The sequence below is a fragment of the Alligator sinensis genome, unplaced genomic scaffold (genome assembly GCF_000455745.1).
Source record: "Alligator sinensis unplaced genomic scaffold, ASM45574v1 scaffold264_1, whole genome shotgun sequence".
Classification (NCBI taxonomy): domain Eukaryota; kingdom Metazoa; phylum Chordata; order Crocodylia; family Alligatoridae; genus Alligator; species Alligator sinensis.
The window spans coordinates 1,222,104-1,239,666 of record NW_005841831.1 but is presented as its reverse complement, the minus strand read 5'-3'; the positions used below and the strand labels follow the sequence as shown (position 1 = coordinate 1,239,666).

Below are 17,563 nucleotides of genomic sequence, written 5' to 3'. Positions count from 1 at the left end.
GGGGGGGGGGGGGAAATGGGGAAGCGGCAGGAGAAGGGAAGCAGTGGCAGATGGTGGGCAAGTGGCAGTGAGCAGGAGCACAAGGTCTGCACCCGTGCCCCAGGGCCAGGAGTGGCAGGGGCATGGAGACCCACAGCCTCCCACAATATACAAGAGCAAGACTTAATTTTAAGCTATTATACTATCACCTCTATGTACACTACACAAGCTCAGGTAAATCCCAACAAAAATATTTTTTGAAATGAAATTAATGAATGTTGTAGTACGTTTGATTTTTAGAATATAATTTGGTATTTTTCTGGTTCAGAGATGGCAAAACCCCTTGCTGAAAGGAGTACATCCGGGGGGCAAGGGGAGGGACTTCTGGTGGCAAAGGACAGGAGTTAGGGGGAGGGACTTCCAGTCCCAAGGTGGCGATTGGGGGTGGGGCATCTGTCAAGGGGTGGGGCTATCTATGTAGCCCTTATGGCTTGCCAAAACTTGGTAAGTGGCCCTCAGCCCAAAATAATTGCCTGCTGCTGATTTAATGGTTAAGCTATTCACCCAGGGTGTGGGAGACGCAGCACCTATGTACCTTTAATTCAAAGGAGTTTTGAATTTACATGTGTGCTGCTTCACAACATAATGCTTTAATCCCCAGGCAACAGGCTAAGCACTATACAGAGCTGTGTGCAGCCCTCCCCTTGAAACTGGCCCACTGGACAGCCATGAAAAGAAGACATGCGGGGCCAGAAAAAAGAGTATGTAAGGCTCATCAGGATGACCACTACCCTAAAAGGGACTCCTTAGGAGCCTGGACGTTTCCTCCCTTCCAGTAGGGAAGAACCTTCTGCCCATTCCTTATCCATTATAGCCAATGAATACTGAGTTCATGATACGGTGACTCAGCTTCAAGAGGAAGTTTGAGACTGGCCTGGATTGCACCCAGCTTGGAGCCTGTTTGTTAGTGTACCATGCTAGAAAGCAGAAGGAATATAGACTCAAGTACCCTCTGCATGAGGCTCCCTTGGTTTCCTACTACGGTGAGTGCCCTAACTTTTGGGCTTCAAAAGGAAGGTAACTCTTCCCCTGGCATCTAGCACTTGCTAGTCATGAAGTCTTGCCAGGCTACAATTTGGGGATTTACACTCATCTAGGTACAAATGTATATCTTCCCAGCCAGAGATCAGCTCATTAGCTATGTGGATACCTGTGCATATACACTGTATGTGGAATAAGATCATAATATTTGCATGTTAAAAATGAATTATGTAGCTGTGTAACTGCTATTTGTGCATATTAAATGTAATGGGATTTTGTCCTAGGTCTCACAACTTGGCAGCCTCTGGGCTTTGCCTCCTGCATACTCTTGTAGCTGATATTTATAATTACCATTCTAGTCCTTTCTGCAATGCCAAAACTTCAAACACTGATTCCAGTGTTCTTCTGATGCTAACTATTGCTTTGATGGTAAGAGCCAAGTTTAATGACTCCCTTCCTGCACCTCTCTCTCTCTTGCTCTTTTTTTTTCTCCTCACCTTGTGAAAAATAACCACTCTATCTGGGCTGCAGACATATCAGTTCAATACTATTGAGTTTGTCATTTCCAATCCACTTCCCAGTGACAGCAATGCAACTTGATCTTTCCAGTGTATTTTGCTTAACAAATCATGGGTTGAAAGACAATATCCAGTGTTCATGGCATTGTTTTGACTTTGCTTCTTTGTGGTTCAGAAGAAATGGACCCCTGGGAGAGAAAAGACCTCCTTTTTGCAATGGAGAAGGCAGAAAAGATGCATCATCCATTTTTTTATCTACACATGAAGCATATGTATTATTTTCAGTAAGAATTAACCTACAAGTAGCATTTAATCTGTAGATGTAGATAGATTTCTAGACTACACCTTCAAAATGGACTCTTGCCTATAGCTCCATGGGTTTTTTTCTTTCTATTACTTCTAGTGATATTTTTTCCTACCTATTTAATATGTTCTACCAAATATTTGGCCATTTGGGAACTTCCTGTTGGCTGTGTTGTTGACTGTTGTGATTTTATTGCAAACGTCACGATGCTGATGGTTTCCTTGAAGACTGAGCTCTCCTGGAGTCATATGAACATGAGGGAATCTCAAAGAAAGTTTCTCACCTTCATGGTTATACAGAAAAGAACGTAAGTAAGTTTAATTGCTCAGAAACTGGAAGGCAAATAAAACTAATATAAAATGGATTTTTTAAAATCTCATGTTTCTCAGGTTTGGGCAGGGGTGGGATTTGAGGTCGGTACTAGTGGGTTACTTCCTTACACAACTGGAAATACATAGCAATGTGGAGAGCAGCTGCTACCATTAGCTAAGGATGTAGGGTGCAGGGGTCACTGCACAGGCCAAAGTCCCCTTCATTTTGGAGGGTCAGGTGCTGGATAGTGGGGGAAGGACAAACTGTAGTTCACAGCAAGCTCTGGAGGAAAGTTTAAGCCAAAATGGTTGAATTGTTACATATAAATTCCCTCTGCCTTATTAAGAAGAACACTGCAAGCAGTGAAGTTAGAATAGTCTTGAATGTCAACAGCTCAGGCTGACGCTACCTGAACAAATGAAGAACCATCATTAGTTGATAGCTGCATAGGGTATCTGGGCCTTCTCCTCTAAACTCTTATCACATGTGAGTAACTTAGCTTGGATGGAGCAGTGTGACATGAACTAGAAGGTAGGACAGTGGCCTGAACTCTGTAGCGTGGAGTTTCACTCCTGGTTCTGCCACTGAGCTACTCTGACCCCTCTCTGTGCCTGTTTCCCTTCCCCTCCTTTACCTGTCTTGTCCATGTAGAGTATAATCTTTTGGGGGCTGGAATTGTCTCTGACTGTGTTTGTAAAGTGCCCAAAACAAAACAGTGCTCCGTCTGTTAGAGTTTTTATGTACTGTAAATAACAATATTGTCCAGCCCAGTTTTTTAAAAACCATGGAAGAACCTCCCCCAAAATCTAAGGTTGGTTTAAAATGGTGGCATTTCTTTTAAATAGCACCTTTTGAGTTTTTTCTTTTTTATGTTCTGTTTTTCAATCTTTCAGTGTTATACTCAGGTCATATTTTCAAACTTTTCTCTGCTGGAGCTAGAGAAGTTTACATTTTTAAAGTGAAAGCTGAGATTCTCATACAATCACAAGACACCAGGTGTGTGAGCTTCAAATAAAAATCAGAAGGCAAGCAAAAGCCATTCACCAAATATTGCAAGACTCTCAAGAAATTCTGAGAATCGACAACAAGGAAATAATGACAGTTCAAATTATGTCAACAGGAGCATTCATGAAAATAAAGCTGGGCACTTCATTTCCATTCAGTTAATACCCTTTAAAGCTTGGGATTTTTTTCCAGCACCTAAACAACTGGTCTGCCCAGTCAGGATCAAGAATTCCAGTTTTTAGCTCAATGAAAATAAATAACAACATGGCCACGGAGCCGAGGAATTCTGATTCTGTGCAGCAGCACAAACACACTACCAGCTTGCAACACTAGAGATTTATTGTCAATTAACAGGGTTAAGTTTGCAGAACAGCTGTTACAGTGGATATTATAGCTGCAAAAGAAACTTACAAAATAAGTATAGGCACATTATTTAGCTTCCAATAAAAAATCAGTTTTGCAAATTCCTAAAAGTAATAGCACATTTTAATGTTTAAAAAAATTAGTGAAAATGTTTTCTTCTTGGCATTGTCACAATCCAAGATGTAACTGTTTTGTGTTTGTGCATAATGAGCAGAAAATGAAGCTGACTAAAACCAGGAAACATAAAAGAAGTTATTAGTGCACTGCTGTTTTTCAGATTGCACACAGGCAAAAGTAAACAAATATCAGAGAGAGTAAAGAGACAATTACACCTAAATAAAGGCCAGATTCTCAGCTGGCACAAACTGACATGGCTCCGTTGACCTAAGCGGGTTTATGCATCAAGAGTGCACTGAGCCTCTAATACAATTTTTTCATCTGTTGCAGGTAACACATTAGGGATAGGGTTTTTATTTTTTCCTATCCTGATACTGTTCCTTTAAACAGAGCATTGCAACTTTTTTTTTTATTAGTCAGGCAAACCTGACATAGGTTTTGGGGACATAAGCAGTCTTTACCTACTCCCACTGACTTGTCTGTAAACCTCCTAGTCCCTGTCCCCAGCTCCAGTAATACTCTAGAAAACAGCCCCTACTCATGTGAGGGAGTGGAGTAGGAGCAAGGTTTGTTGTGTGGGCATCAGGGAGTACAAGGAAAGCTGCCTTGCAAGCAAAAGCTCAGGCTATTTTCTGAATCACAAAAAACTGTATATGTAAGACTAGCCCCTGGGAAGCCTAAATTGGGCAAATGTCATTTATGCAGCAGAGTACTCCAGCTAACATTGACCTTGCCACTGTCTCAGAGGAGACATTTTCATCATCTTTTATGATGCCTTAGCAGTGATTCCAGCGTAGTAAACACCAAGGTATACATATGCATTTCAGTTGCCTCTCTTATATGCATACCCCTGCTAACTTCTCTGCCCCTATTCCCCACCTTCCCAATCATGCTTGCTTTGGACTCCCCTCCTATGGAAAAACCATTAAACCTCATCAAAACCGTGCTTGACAAATGACTAAGCTAATTAATGTAGACGCATTAATTAACACAGGCTCACTGAAGTCAGTAGTTTTTTTCTATCGACTTAACCAGGGACAGGATGTGATAAATAAGATTCTGTCCTGTGCATCCTATTTCGACAGTCAGGGCTCGTGGCATGTTATAATAACCAATATCAATAACAATGGTACACAGATTGGGTCATTCATTGGCTGAATAGAGAACCAATGGTAGAACAGTGATATGCTGCCAATATTTTGGCAAGGAGCTTCCACAAAAAATTTAGTCTGTGATGGGCCCCATATCCCAGGTGTACTAAGAAGTGGAACAGTGAGGAAATCAAGAAAACTGTGAATTAGATTTCCCATTTAAGCCAAAGTTCTTTCCACAGTCAAGGTGCAAAGCAGCATGTATTTAGAAGTGCCATTCCCTGAAAATTTTTAAACTTTGCCCTTGACCACAGTGACTGAGAACATGGCACAGAGGTCATGCCCCATTTTAAATTATATGAGCCTTAGACTTCTTAGGGTGGGAGCCTGGAGATTTCTGCCTGCAGGAAAAATATTGCAGATGCCCAACACATGGTGCAGTCTATTTCATTTAAAAAGCAAAAATGTGATTTTTCAAAAATCAATTTAATGAGCTCCTAGGCAAGTCATCTCTTGCACAGATGCAATATTAGTAGTCAGGGAGGATCTAACTCCATCCAGGCAGGGATATTATCCTAACTCTCCCTTCATTTTGAAGGTGAAATTTTCTAGGAGCTCCCTCCAGCACAACTGTGCAGTCAGTTCATAATCAGTCTGGCTCAGAACCAAGCAGAGCTTCTATAATACAAACATCGTAGTTAAGGCAAAAGTGGCTTTTTAAAAATCAAATTCTTTTGGGGGTCAATCAGACCTTACCAGATGCCTTTTTCCAAAGCAAAATGTATAGGTCACTTGGGAAATCTCTACTGTTGCTCAGGAGATAAGCTAGGGGTGGGAGTACATGGTAAAAATTGAGAGTTATGTACAAGTCTAGTAATATAAAAATAGAAGGTAAGTATATGTATGTTTATATAGATGACAAATTACATTACAAAGTACATGTGTGTATCTCTTGTAAGAGATTCAGAGACCTTTCTCAGATTGCAAAATCAGCCCCACCAAAATAAATAATGTAAGTAGGCGGTTTATTTAGGCTACCATGGAGGAGAACCAATGGGCACAAGCTGATAGAGGAAAAATTTAGGTTGGACATTAGGAAAAACTTATTTTCCATAAGGATATCTAGAATCTGGAGCACGCTCACAGCAGAGGTGGTGCAGTCACCATCCTTGGAGGTGTTCAGGAGAAGACTGGAAAAGCACTCGTTGAGCTCATTTGAGCCCAGTAACCTCCGGCCCATGGCAGGGGACCAGACTTGATGATCTTACAGGTCCTTTCTGGTCCTTCCATTCTATGATTCTACTAGCAAATTGTCCACCAAGAATGATGGGGGTGGGGGGTGGGGAGAGAGTGGCACCATCCATCACCCTGTGCGTGCTACCCACCCCTGCTCTGCATTTGGCCCTGTGCCACTCTCTCCCCCCACTCTGTGTTCAGCTCTGCTCCATCCCCCCCACCCCCCATCATGGCGTCTCTGCTGTCATGGCTGGCCGGCACCGCTGCTGCCCCAAGGAGCAGGGATGGGGGTGGGGGGTGAGGCCAGCATCCCTGCGGTCATGGCGGTGCTCCGCCATGTGTGTCTGTCTGTGCGGAGCTTTGTGATTGGCTGCTGAGACAACCAATTAGAGTGCTCCAAGAGCATTATGGACAGACAGACAAACACAGACAGACGGACGAAGCCCTTTTATATAAAGAACGATTCTATAACAGGACAAAACAATAGCACTGAAGTAGAAGCGACATGGAGGGCGGGGGGGTGGGTGGTTCTGGTAGAAGAAGTGCTCCCTATAATAAATACTACTACTTTAGCCCACTGCCCTCTACAGCAAGTTCACATGTAAATTCACTGGTTATGTGACATATTAGCTCAACCACCCCAGAGCTTGAAGACTTTTGTCAACTAGCAGGTATTGATGTATAAGCTGCAGGTAAAATGCCTAAATCCTGGCTACTTTACTGATTTGAGATGAGTTCAATCTCCAAAGCCCACTGTCCTCTTTCTGGAGACTGGTAAATAGTGATGATTTAGAGTTATGGACCACAATCCGGTCTGGGAATTCCTGACTCATTGATCCCACACCACGTAGCACCCACCTAACAGATGGTAGGGACTCATAGCAGCTAGGCACATGAGAGACTTACCTGCATTGGCACAATCCCTGGGATACTGTCCTTGGAGTGCTCTGGGATGTGGGCTATTTTGAGGTGCACATCTCCAGAGAGAGCTTGCAGATCAGCATCTACCTTCTGGGCCAGCTCCTCTTCAGAGTTAATCATTTTGTAGGCGTCCTTGTTAATGAAGTTAGTGAGCCTTGTTGCCACATTGGTCCCAATGTCTGCAAAGGCATAATTATCAGCCACCAGCTTCCCCACTGTCTGCAGCACACTGGGGACCTTGGCCCGCAAGGTGGCAATTTGCTGGGCAACCATCATGGCTTCATTTGCCTGAACAGTGATATGCGGCTCCACCCCAGATACACTCCACACTTTGCCAGTGACTGGGCTGAGCACCACCTGGTTGGGGATGGAGGCATATAGTGAGCTGTTGCTAACTTGGTAAATGCCCACAGAAAGTGAACCGCCCACTGTGGGCTCACCTATGACAGTGGCTCGGTGCAGATCTTTCATGGAACGGGTAAATGCTTCAGCTGCTGAGCCACTCATATGGCTAGTCAGGATATAGATGTCTTTGAGGGAGCCGTACCTCTTGCCAGTAACCTGGGGGAGGGTCCATACCTCAGTGCTATGAGAGGTGCTGCGGTCAAAGACAGTGTAGAGGTGTTGCCGGGGCTCAGGCTCAAAGAAGTAGGAGCAGAAGATGGGCACAGCTGTGGAATAGCCGCCTGCGTTGTACCTCATGTCAATGATCATGGCATTGGTATCCACCAACTTGTTCCACACCATCTGCACCAGCTGTGGTCCAATGGCTTTGACTGTCTCTGCCTCAGCCATCATGTCAAAGCGTAGGTAGCCCAAGTTGCCTGGCAACACATCAACTTTGAAAAGGGCCTCAATGATGTAGCCCAGCTCCTCAGGGCTTGGGATATTATTGGGGGGCTGTTCCTCTGGGGCTGGCTCCACCTGGCTGTAGAAGACATGAAGTCGGTGGTCCCCTGAGGCTTCCTGCAAGTCAGTGGTAAGCTGGGAAGCCAAAGTCTCAAAATCCACAGCAGAGCGATAACCACCTTGGGCCCTGTTGGTGCTTAGCATGGCACTGGCCCTCCCAGCCACCTCTGGAATGGCATAGTGTGCCTCTAGGAGCTGACCGGTTCCCTCTATAAGTGTTCCCATGCCCTGGTGGAAAGCCAGAACCTCCTCAGCCTTCTCTAGTGCCTCCTCAGCCAGTACAATGGCATCAGGCACCACACCTCCACCCATCCAGCTCTCTCCATGGTTGTCAATGAAGGTGATGACAGGAACTGTGATGCTGAGGCCATAGGTGATGTCTCCCGTAGGCTGCAGCAGTGGGAAGGTACAAGTGTGTGACAGTCTCCCTGCTGTGATCTCACCAATCAGAGTAGCACGGTCCAAGGACTGCATGAGGTAAGCAAACTCTTCAGCTGCTGTGGCGGTACGATGGCTGATGAGCAGGTAGATGCCACGGTGGGCCCCGTAGGGCTGCCCCAGAAGTTCTGCCTGGCTATTGTGTTCCTGTGTGTGGTTGGTGCGTCTATCATAGGTAGTGAAGAGGTGAACAGGGCCAGCAGCAGGGTCCTGGAAATAGGAGAGCAGCAGGGGCACAGCAGATGAGGATGGGCCCCCAGGGTTATAGCGTAGGTCTACAATCAGGTTCTCAGTGGCTTGGAGGGGCTCCCATACTTTCTGCCTGAAATAAGGCCGCACCTTAGCTAGCACTGAAGCATCAGCAAACTCATCAAAGCGCAAGTAGCCCACGTTGCCTGGAAATACAGATACCTTGAACAATGTGTCCACCAGGACATGCAGCAGCTGCTCATTGTTGGATAGGCTGGTAGCCACTGGGATTTTCTCCTCCAGTGGGGAGATAGCAGCTTCATCTGGTGTGGTGACTCGGAGAAGGAGGCGGGGGTCCTCAGACACAGCCTGCATCTCAGCATTGAGCTTGGCAGCAAGGTCCTCTGCAGACAGGATGGAGGAGAAGTCAAAGGCAGTGAGGTGCTGCAGCAGTGCAGGCACCCGCTCCACAAGGGTGTAATAGTCCTGTAATATGTCCATGAGGTGGCTGATGGTTCCAGGTACTGCTCTGCGCACCGACAGGATGGCCAGGGCTTTCTGAAGGGCGTGCTCTGCTTGAGTGGTCACACGTGGCATCACCCCACTGACCTCCCAGCTCTGCCCACCCCCACTCAGGGGGCTCACAGACCGTGACACAGGTACTGTCATGTAGAAATCAGAAGGACCAATGCGCAGTTTCTGGATGTTCAAAGAGCCCCCAGCAGTCTTCTCCCCCACAGTGATGGCTCTGTGCATGTGCTTGAGGATGTAAGCCACATCTTCAGCCACTCCAGTGGTATGCTGGCTGATCAGCACAATAACATCCTTTTCCATGCTGTACCTGTCACCTAGCACCTTGGGCAGTGTCCATATCTCTGTAGTGGTGTTAGAGGGTCGGTTGTATACAGTATCCACATGCAGCACCTTGTCAGCTTCATAGAGATAGGAGATGACAAAGGGAATGCCAGAGATCTGTCCCCCTGTGCTATGACGCAGGTCTAGCACTAGAGCAGATGTTCCCATCAGTGTCTTCCATACCTTTTCCACCAGAAAGCTCCCAATCCTCTGTACAACATCCTGGCCAATAATATAGTCAATTCTCAGGTAGCCCACATTGCCCCCCAGCTGCTCATACTTGACCACATGCTGGATAAGATTCAGGAGCTGCTCATGAGTGGGGAAAGCCTCAGGTTCTTGCTTGGGAGCTGTAGGAGCCAATGGTTCATAGGAGATCACAAGTCTTGGGTCATTTAAGGCGCCTTGCACACCAGCTGTCAAGACACTGGCCAACATTTTAGGATCAGAGATATCCAGGATCTCTCCACTCTTGATGGCTTGTTCAATGGCTTCTTGCATCCCCATCAGGTTCTCAGGGAAACAATAATTATCCAGAAGAATCTTGGCCATGTCCAGTACCAGGGTTGGCTGGAAGATTTCCTCAGCGCTCACACCAGAGAAAAAGAGGGATGATAACAGCAGGAGATATCCCCTGATCATTTTGAATCAGCAAGGAGACAAAAATAAACTGCACCTTGGAAATCAGAAACTCCTGTAGATTGGGCTGAACTTAGCTCCCTGTCAGCCCTCTGTGTCTGTGAATCAGCACTGAAATCCCAGTGATAAATCTGGGAGCACCCAATTGATAAACCTGCATTAAACCTTTAATCTCATTAAATTGGAGTGCATCAGCCAAAGTGCACCAATAGATGAAGTTCAGCATCATGCCACTTTACAAACCTCTTATGAAACAATAATAAAATTCAGTCAATGAGGAGATGTTTATACCAAGCTGTTGGCTTATAAGATTCTTTCTGACAGCTAATAGTTTTCAATATGTACAGCAGTGTCCATTATAAACTAGTCCAGAATTATCTTGACAGTGAATCCATTAAATGCAAAGCTGTTTGATGTAGAGTCATAATTAGAATAATAATCATCCAACCTATTAATGCTACCTATAAAAAATAATATGAAGAGTATTTTGCAGTGGCCTAACTCTGCAAGTATTTAAATTTTTGCAGGTATAGTCCAGATGATTATTTACAATACAACATCTTTGGTCTTTTCTTGCCTATGGTCAGCAATGAACTGTATTTTCATTCTACAGCTACAAGCTCTCATCTAGAAATACTGAACATTTGAAAAGGCCCATTAAATCCAAGGTAAAGACAGCCCATTAATTTCAGTGCTGACTATTTTCAGCATTTTGAACAAGACTGTGAAATGCATTTGCCTCATCGTAATGCAGCTAAATCCGAGGTGACTTTAATCTTTTTAATTTGCACTCAATTAGGATTTACTTGTAATACCACTAGGCAACATATGGTCACGTCTGGTGACAGCTTCCAGCCAATAGACATTAGACTTGATATACTAAAATAGAATATGGGGGGTGGGGTGGAGGGGTTGTTTCCTTGTGTCCCCAATGCATTTGAGGCTCTGTCATGCTAAGAGTTTGAAAGAGGATCAGCATTTGCAAGATTCAGCTTCAGGTCATATTCATGTGAACTGTTAACATGTAGAGCTACAATATGACATACCTAATATACTCAAAGCCAAAGTCTGGCTTTACCTTTGAGAAGAATGCTTGCTAAGTGCAGGTTCACCCAATCAATTCAGCTCATGTAGGGCAGATGCAAGAATAACTCAGCATGGAAGGAGTATGCTCAGCTGTGACCCTTCCATTCTGCTACTAAAAAGTGAAACAGGTTACCCCTTGTTTTAGGTGTGTAGGAGAGGGGCCATGGTCCTTGGTTGGCTATGCCCCCTCAGCAAGATGGAGTGATGTCTAAGTTAATCACAAATCCATACTTTGAACAGGTGCTAGGGCAGCAGTCTACCTGTATCCTTCATGAGTGATAGTTCAGAAGTTCCCTAAGCCTCCTCCCAGGACTGTGTATATGCAGGATGTGTTTGAATCCACCCTGTTTCTTATCTATGAGAATATATGAGCCACAGGATAGATTAGATCAAATAAGGATAGATTAGATCAAATAATGAACAAAGAGTATGGAAAATACAGAAATGTGCATGATTGTTTTCTGTTGAAATTTTGAATTTTCAAAAAAAATCTCCCCCACGTAAACTGGCTGCAAAAAGGGAAAAATGCATATTTCCTTTAAAAATGGCCATTTTAATAATAGCTAGAATGACCTGAAAAGCACATTTTTTCCCTCAGAACTTTTTGAAAAAACAATTTTAATATTCTGGTGCTTTTGTGACACTTGGAAATGTTTGGCTATATGTCCTGTATTTACTTTTTCTCCCCTGGGGATTCAGCACTGACAGATTCAAATTAGAAATACTAAAATCCCAGGAACCAGACTGTTTCACACGAGGGAGAATGGTCCCATGTTCAGAGTACTACCCTGGGGGTGCATGTACACAAGACGCTGATAGCACAGTAGCCTAATAATACCACACAGTAGTGCATCACAGCATAAATAGTGCTAATACATTATGGCACAGTATTATTAGGTTACTGCACAGTAGCATCACTTAAAAGGCATTTGCCAGCACTACTGCACAGTAACTCTGGTTACTGCACATTTATTTAGTACTTGATTATACAAATACTAAAGTAAATGCACAGTAACCACTGTGCATTAATGAACATGTACATGCATCCAGGGAGACTCCATTTCACTTTCCTGCTTTGCCACAGGCGTTCTGTATGATTTTGGCCAGCCAATTAGCCGTTTTCAGCTCAGTTTTCTCATGGGTAAATGGCAATAATAGCACTACTCTAATTCACAGGGATATCGTGAAGGTAGCTATAGTAAAGACAATGAAGTGCTCAGATGTTTTAGTGCTGGGGGGCAGTTCCTTACACAAAACAGATTTGAAATACCAGAAATCTTGCAAGAGACCCAGTGTTTAAGACATTTCCAGTCCAACTTTGCACACTCAAGAGGCTTGGGTAGTTGCGACTAACAAGAAGCGAAGCTGGGGCCAACACGTTGCTATCTTGTTTTATATCAGCTGGGTGCATCTACAAGAGACGTTCACTGTGCAGTAGACTAATTAGCTGCACAATAAGTGTTGCATGTCTGCACATGTGCCCCAATTAGACTGGAGTAAACTAATTTACTCCACAGAAGGATAGTACTTGTAAGTACAAGTACTGTCTTTTTGAAGAGTAAAGAACTTTGCAGCAGCACATGTATAGACAATGCTTCAGCTGGCTGGGACATGAGGGTGCTTCAGTGCGGGGGCTGCCTGCTGGCTAGCCCCAAGCTGAAGCACCCTTGTACCCCAGCCAGCCCCAGAGGAACCTGTTGAGCCAGGGGGAGCAGCCCTGGCCTGGCAGGCTGACCCATGGTGCCCCCACCAGCTGGGGCTGCTTCACTGCAGCTCAACACGTGGTAGTCCCAGACACACACAAAGATGTGGCACCTGGGAGCAATAAACTCCAGATCAATAAGCTCTGGAGTTTATTCAACTGCATTAATAGGCATATGTACACATTACGGCTGTGCGAAGCTTCGGGTGGTGATTTGAGTCGGAGGAGATTCGGCTGCCGAATCTCCGAATCGGATCAGGGGACCAATTAAAAGGTCTGAATCGATTCATAGCTCTCCAAATCTTCAGAAAAGATTCAGAGAGCTTTGATGATTCGCACAGTGCCCAGTGGCTGCAGCAGAGAGCCCCCTGCACTGGCAGGAGCGGAGAGTGCAATGCTTTTCTCAGTTTTTTTTTTCTTAAAGAGCTGGACCTGGCCTGGGCGAAGCACCCATGGTGGGGGATGGGGGAGCAAGGAGGGGGTTGGGGGGTCATGCAGAGCCCCCCATACAGCGTGGGGCAGTGGGGGACAGCGGGGATCGCCCCCCACCCCCGCCCGGCAGCACCTGTTGAGTCAGGGGTTTTTTTTCCAAAGAGCCAGAGCGGGCGGGGCAGCCATTGCTGGGTGTGGGGATGGGCCTGGCTGATTTGGAGACTTGGAATAGATTCAGGACAGTGATTCGAATCACCGAATTGAATCACTGTCCCCCGAATCCAAATCTGAAGTGAATACTTGCTGCTTTGCACAGGCCTAGTAGACATGCCCGCTGGAGATTTGGTCTATTGATTTTATTAAAGCTGTAATGATTTACACCAACTGAGGACCTGATATTTTGATATTCCTTCATCACTGGATCCATACTTTTTCAGTGTCTTAGCTACTTAATCCAATGTGTATTTATTTTATATTCCCAAACTTGTATTAAACAATAATTTATCATCCTGACAGGTGAACTGGGTAGAATGGTGCACCTGGCAAGTATAGGATTGCTAAATATCCCAAGACTGTCAAGACCCCAGTTTTATGCCTCACCGTCAGATGGGGTCCTGTTATAAATGCACTGCACACAGGCTGAGAGTATCACTGCAGAGATGTGCCAACCCTCATCATACATAATCTGCACAGTGGTGAATGTAAATGCTTGAGGCTTCATGAGCAATTCAAGCAATTTAGCCTTTTGTGCTGCTTCCAGTTTGCTTGCAAAATTCAGGGCATGTAGTATTTATCCAAACTGATAGGGAATGCTCCGTTAAAAATATATGCTCCTTGAAGATTATAAAATGCCTCACATAAATGCACAGTGACACCACTGGGATTTAACTGCAGGAGAGGAAAAAGCCAGTGACATGCAAAAGGGAAAAGAAGTTGGAAGAGAAAAAGCACACCAAAAAAAGGAATGTTCTACAGCTGCAGCAAAAAGAACAGGATGATCCAATTACAGCTACCACAGATAATGATTGTGCCAGCACTGGAAATTTTCTGAATTGCAGCCCCAAAAACATCACCAAAGGAAGGTGCTAGTCAAGGGTGAAGCTCTTGTATCATTATTTATTCATAAATTATCATCAAGACAAGATCCGCCATTGACCCAGAACAGTGTTTGATGCCTCTGATAGAAGAAGGCATCGGTAATTTTCAGCCATGTTGCATCCCTGCTCCAGTTGTGGAGTCTGGAGGCTACTTTGAGCTATGCTTGTGGATAACATCTCCAAAGAAGCCGTATTTCTAGTCATGATCACTAATGTGCATCACTCTTCCCCACCCAGAGTCTTGTAACCTCTCTGACCCCATCCAGGCCAAGGACACTGTTACACTGAAGGTTCAGGAGGAACTAGTATAGAGACCGACTAGCAAAACATTGGTCAATGTTTAACTAAAGTTTTTTCTTTGTTAGAGGTGGGTCAAGGCCATGGCACCTTCATTCCAAGGCAGCACGATCTAGGGCTAGAGGACTGGACCAGACTTCAAAAGACCTTGATGCAATTTTCAGCTTGCCACTGTCCCAGTGGGTGACCTTAGGCAAATCTTTTCACTTCTCAAAGAATGTTTCTCCTCTGACTCATTGCTGTTTTTTCCATTTACCTTGTAAATTTTTCAGGCCTCCTATTGCACCTAATATAATGGGTCCTTAAGTCTGGCCACATCGATAATTACACACAAAACCCCATGTTAAAAGAACTGAAGAAACAAATGAAATAAGAGGTCCCATAGACTGCTTCATTACCTATACAGCCCAGATTCACTCCTTGAGCAGCATCCATTCTGTGCCATGACTGTAGCAGGGGTTCTGTGTGAAAAATAGTATATAATGATGAGATTAAAGAATGCATCATAATATATATGTATTAGATAAATATATACAACAATAATTCTGGCATTTCCTACTTTAGGGTGCTTGACTTTGCATCTGAAATAATCTTTTACCACCATTTTTGGATGTAGCTTCCTATGTTTTTTTAAAAGGCAAACTGAAGAAACAGAAATTCCTTTGTGTGAAATCATTTTTACACCCACGTGGATCATCACCAGCATGGTTTGAACCTGATCTCAAGCAAGTCCTCTCCAATCCCAGGGCACCTAGCACCCACTGAACAGATCATGTATCCATGGGCCAGATCCAGTGGCTCCACTGGCCAGATTTGGCTTATGGGCTGCAGGTTGACAGCCCCTGGTACAACTGATAGCAGAAGTAAAAGTATCATCATCTGTGTGGATCAGTACCAGAGGTGGCTGAGACACACACTTTGCCAGTGGTTTCATTGATAGTTGCTCAGTACAGAGAAATGATGAGACTCAGACATGTCTGGTTCCATTCCATGTTCTGGAAAGAAGAGTGCTCTGTTTCCTTCAAAGCGTATCCTTGTCTTATTCTAGCCTGCCCATGTCCCTTTTATGCCTCTTCCCAAAACCTATCTCTCTTTCCCAACTCTAGTCTTGTCTTCATTCCCCTGTGCAGCAGGGCACTTTTAAGAGGTCAGGCAGCCTCTGGAGCCACCGGTAGGTGGGGGTCAGAGCTAATTTCAAAACCAGCTGACCCAGAGGGCTGGCAGGTGAGGCTAGACCTTATCAAGGGAGTCACCTGATTGGAGGAGGGCTGGGCTTAGGCAGGGTATAAGCCCAGACCCTAAGAGTAGGGCTGGTAGTAACATCTTGGGAGCTGGTGAAGGGACATTGCCCAGCAGCAAGGCTGCAGCTCCTGAATGCCAGCAAGAAGTATGCTATCTGAAGCAGTCTGGAGGTTTGGATAGGAACTAGTGGTATCTAGGAGGTTCCTGGGGACCCTGGGGTCTAGAGCCCTGAGAAGGGGGCCAAGTGCCTGTGGGCTAGGTGAGCCCAAAGATAGGGGCTAAGTGTTTAGGAGACCTTCTGAAGAGTCTGGATGAACCCTGTGAGCAGGGCAGAGTGAAGGGGCCTATTGAGGGGTCCAGATGAGCCCAGAGAAGGAAAGGGCTATGCTAGTGAAGACCTCCTTTGAAGGGCTCTGGATGAGCTCAGAGTGAGTGATCTGTGGAGAGGTGCAAGAGGGCAGACTCACAGAAAAGAGAGGGCTGACAGGTGGAGGACTGACCCTGGGAATTTCAGCTGGCCTTTGTGGACCCAGGAGGAGCCGAAGGTTGAAATAGGCCACAGCAGAGACTGTCAGAGCTGAGAGAGCCTGGAGTTCTCAACTAGTCTTGCCTTGGGCCAGGACCTAGAAGAGGCCAAAGGTCCTTGTGTGGCCACAGGCAACAGGAAGGGGCCAAGGGGTGTACAGCCCTGGATGATGATGGCTGATGCTAGGCCATCTGAGAAGGAGGGATCAAGGAAAGGGATCTAAGAGAGAGTTGGGGCTGAGGGGGCCTGGAAGTGAGATTGAGCTGAAGCCGGGTGGCCTACAGGACAACAGCCCAAGAAGGGTAAATGAAACCAAAGGGGAGCCCAGAGAGGGCCCAGGAGCAAGACCAGGAAGGCCAGAGACTTGTCCTGGGTAAGACCTCAAACTGCACCCTACTCAGGCTGGTTAGCATGGTGGGGCTGCCTGTGGCAGGGCAGCCTCTATGAAAAGCCACACATGGGCCACCCCAGAGCAAGGCTAGGATGGGGCACTGGAAAGCCTCAGCTCCCCCTGTCCTGTGGGTTACCCTGTTGAAGGGGGAAGGCTAGGGGAGCACACCCCAACAGAAAACCACGGAGCCAAGGAGGACTGGTGGAGGGCCTGATGAATAGGGAGGCCCAGAAAGGGGGATGAGAAATAGTGTATTGGGACTGGAAGGATCTAGTGTCCCAGCAAGGGGCCAGGAATAGTGTGTCCCATATATGGGGCTGGGAATAGAGTACGGGACCAGACAGGTGTGAGGGCCTGGAGAGCAGCCAGGAAAGTGGAGGACCAAAAGGGTCCAGAATGAGACCAAAGCGGCTGGCAGCCCAGATAGAGAAGTTGGGAGAGGGACCAAAGGGCCTAGTAGCCCAGAGAGTGGTTGTGTGAGACTGTTGGGGTCTGAGACCCCAGAGAGGGGCTGCCTAAGCAATTAGTAGAATATAGAATCATGGAAATCTAGAGTCAGAAGGCACCTAAGGAGGATATCTAGTTCAACTCCCTGCTCAAAGTAGAACCATCCCCAACTAGATCATCACAGCCGGGGCTTTGTAGAGCTGGTCTTTAAAAACCTCAAAGGACGGAGATTTCCCCCACCTCCCTAGGTAACCTGTTCCAGTGCTTCACCACCCTCCTAGTGAGAATTTTCCTACTGTCCAACCTAAACCTCCCTTGCTGCAACTTCAGACCATTGTTTCTTGTTCTGTCGTCACTGAAAACAGTCTCCATCCTCTTTGGGACCCAGGTTCAGGTAGTTAAAGGTGGCTCTCAAATCCCCACTCA

The 17,563-nt window shown here is 45.7% G+C and overlaps 1 protein-coding gene across 1 annotated transcript in view; it reads right to left on the bottom strand.

The window, feature by feature from the left end:
• RBP3 (retinol binding protein 3) overlaps positions 1 to 9,920 on the bottom strand; it is a 21,285-nt gene extending 11,365 nt beyond the window's left edge. Inside the window, exon 1 of the mRNA XM_006014826.1 lies at positions 6,873 to 9,920. Within this exon, the coding sequence (XP_006014888.1) occupies positions 6,873 to 9,920 (3,048 nt within the window). The remainder of the gene's footprint in view (positions 1 to 6,872) is intronic.
• Positions 9,921 to 17,563: the final 7,643 nt, after the last annotated feature.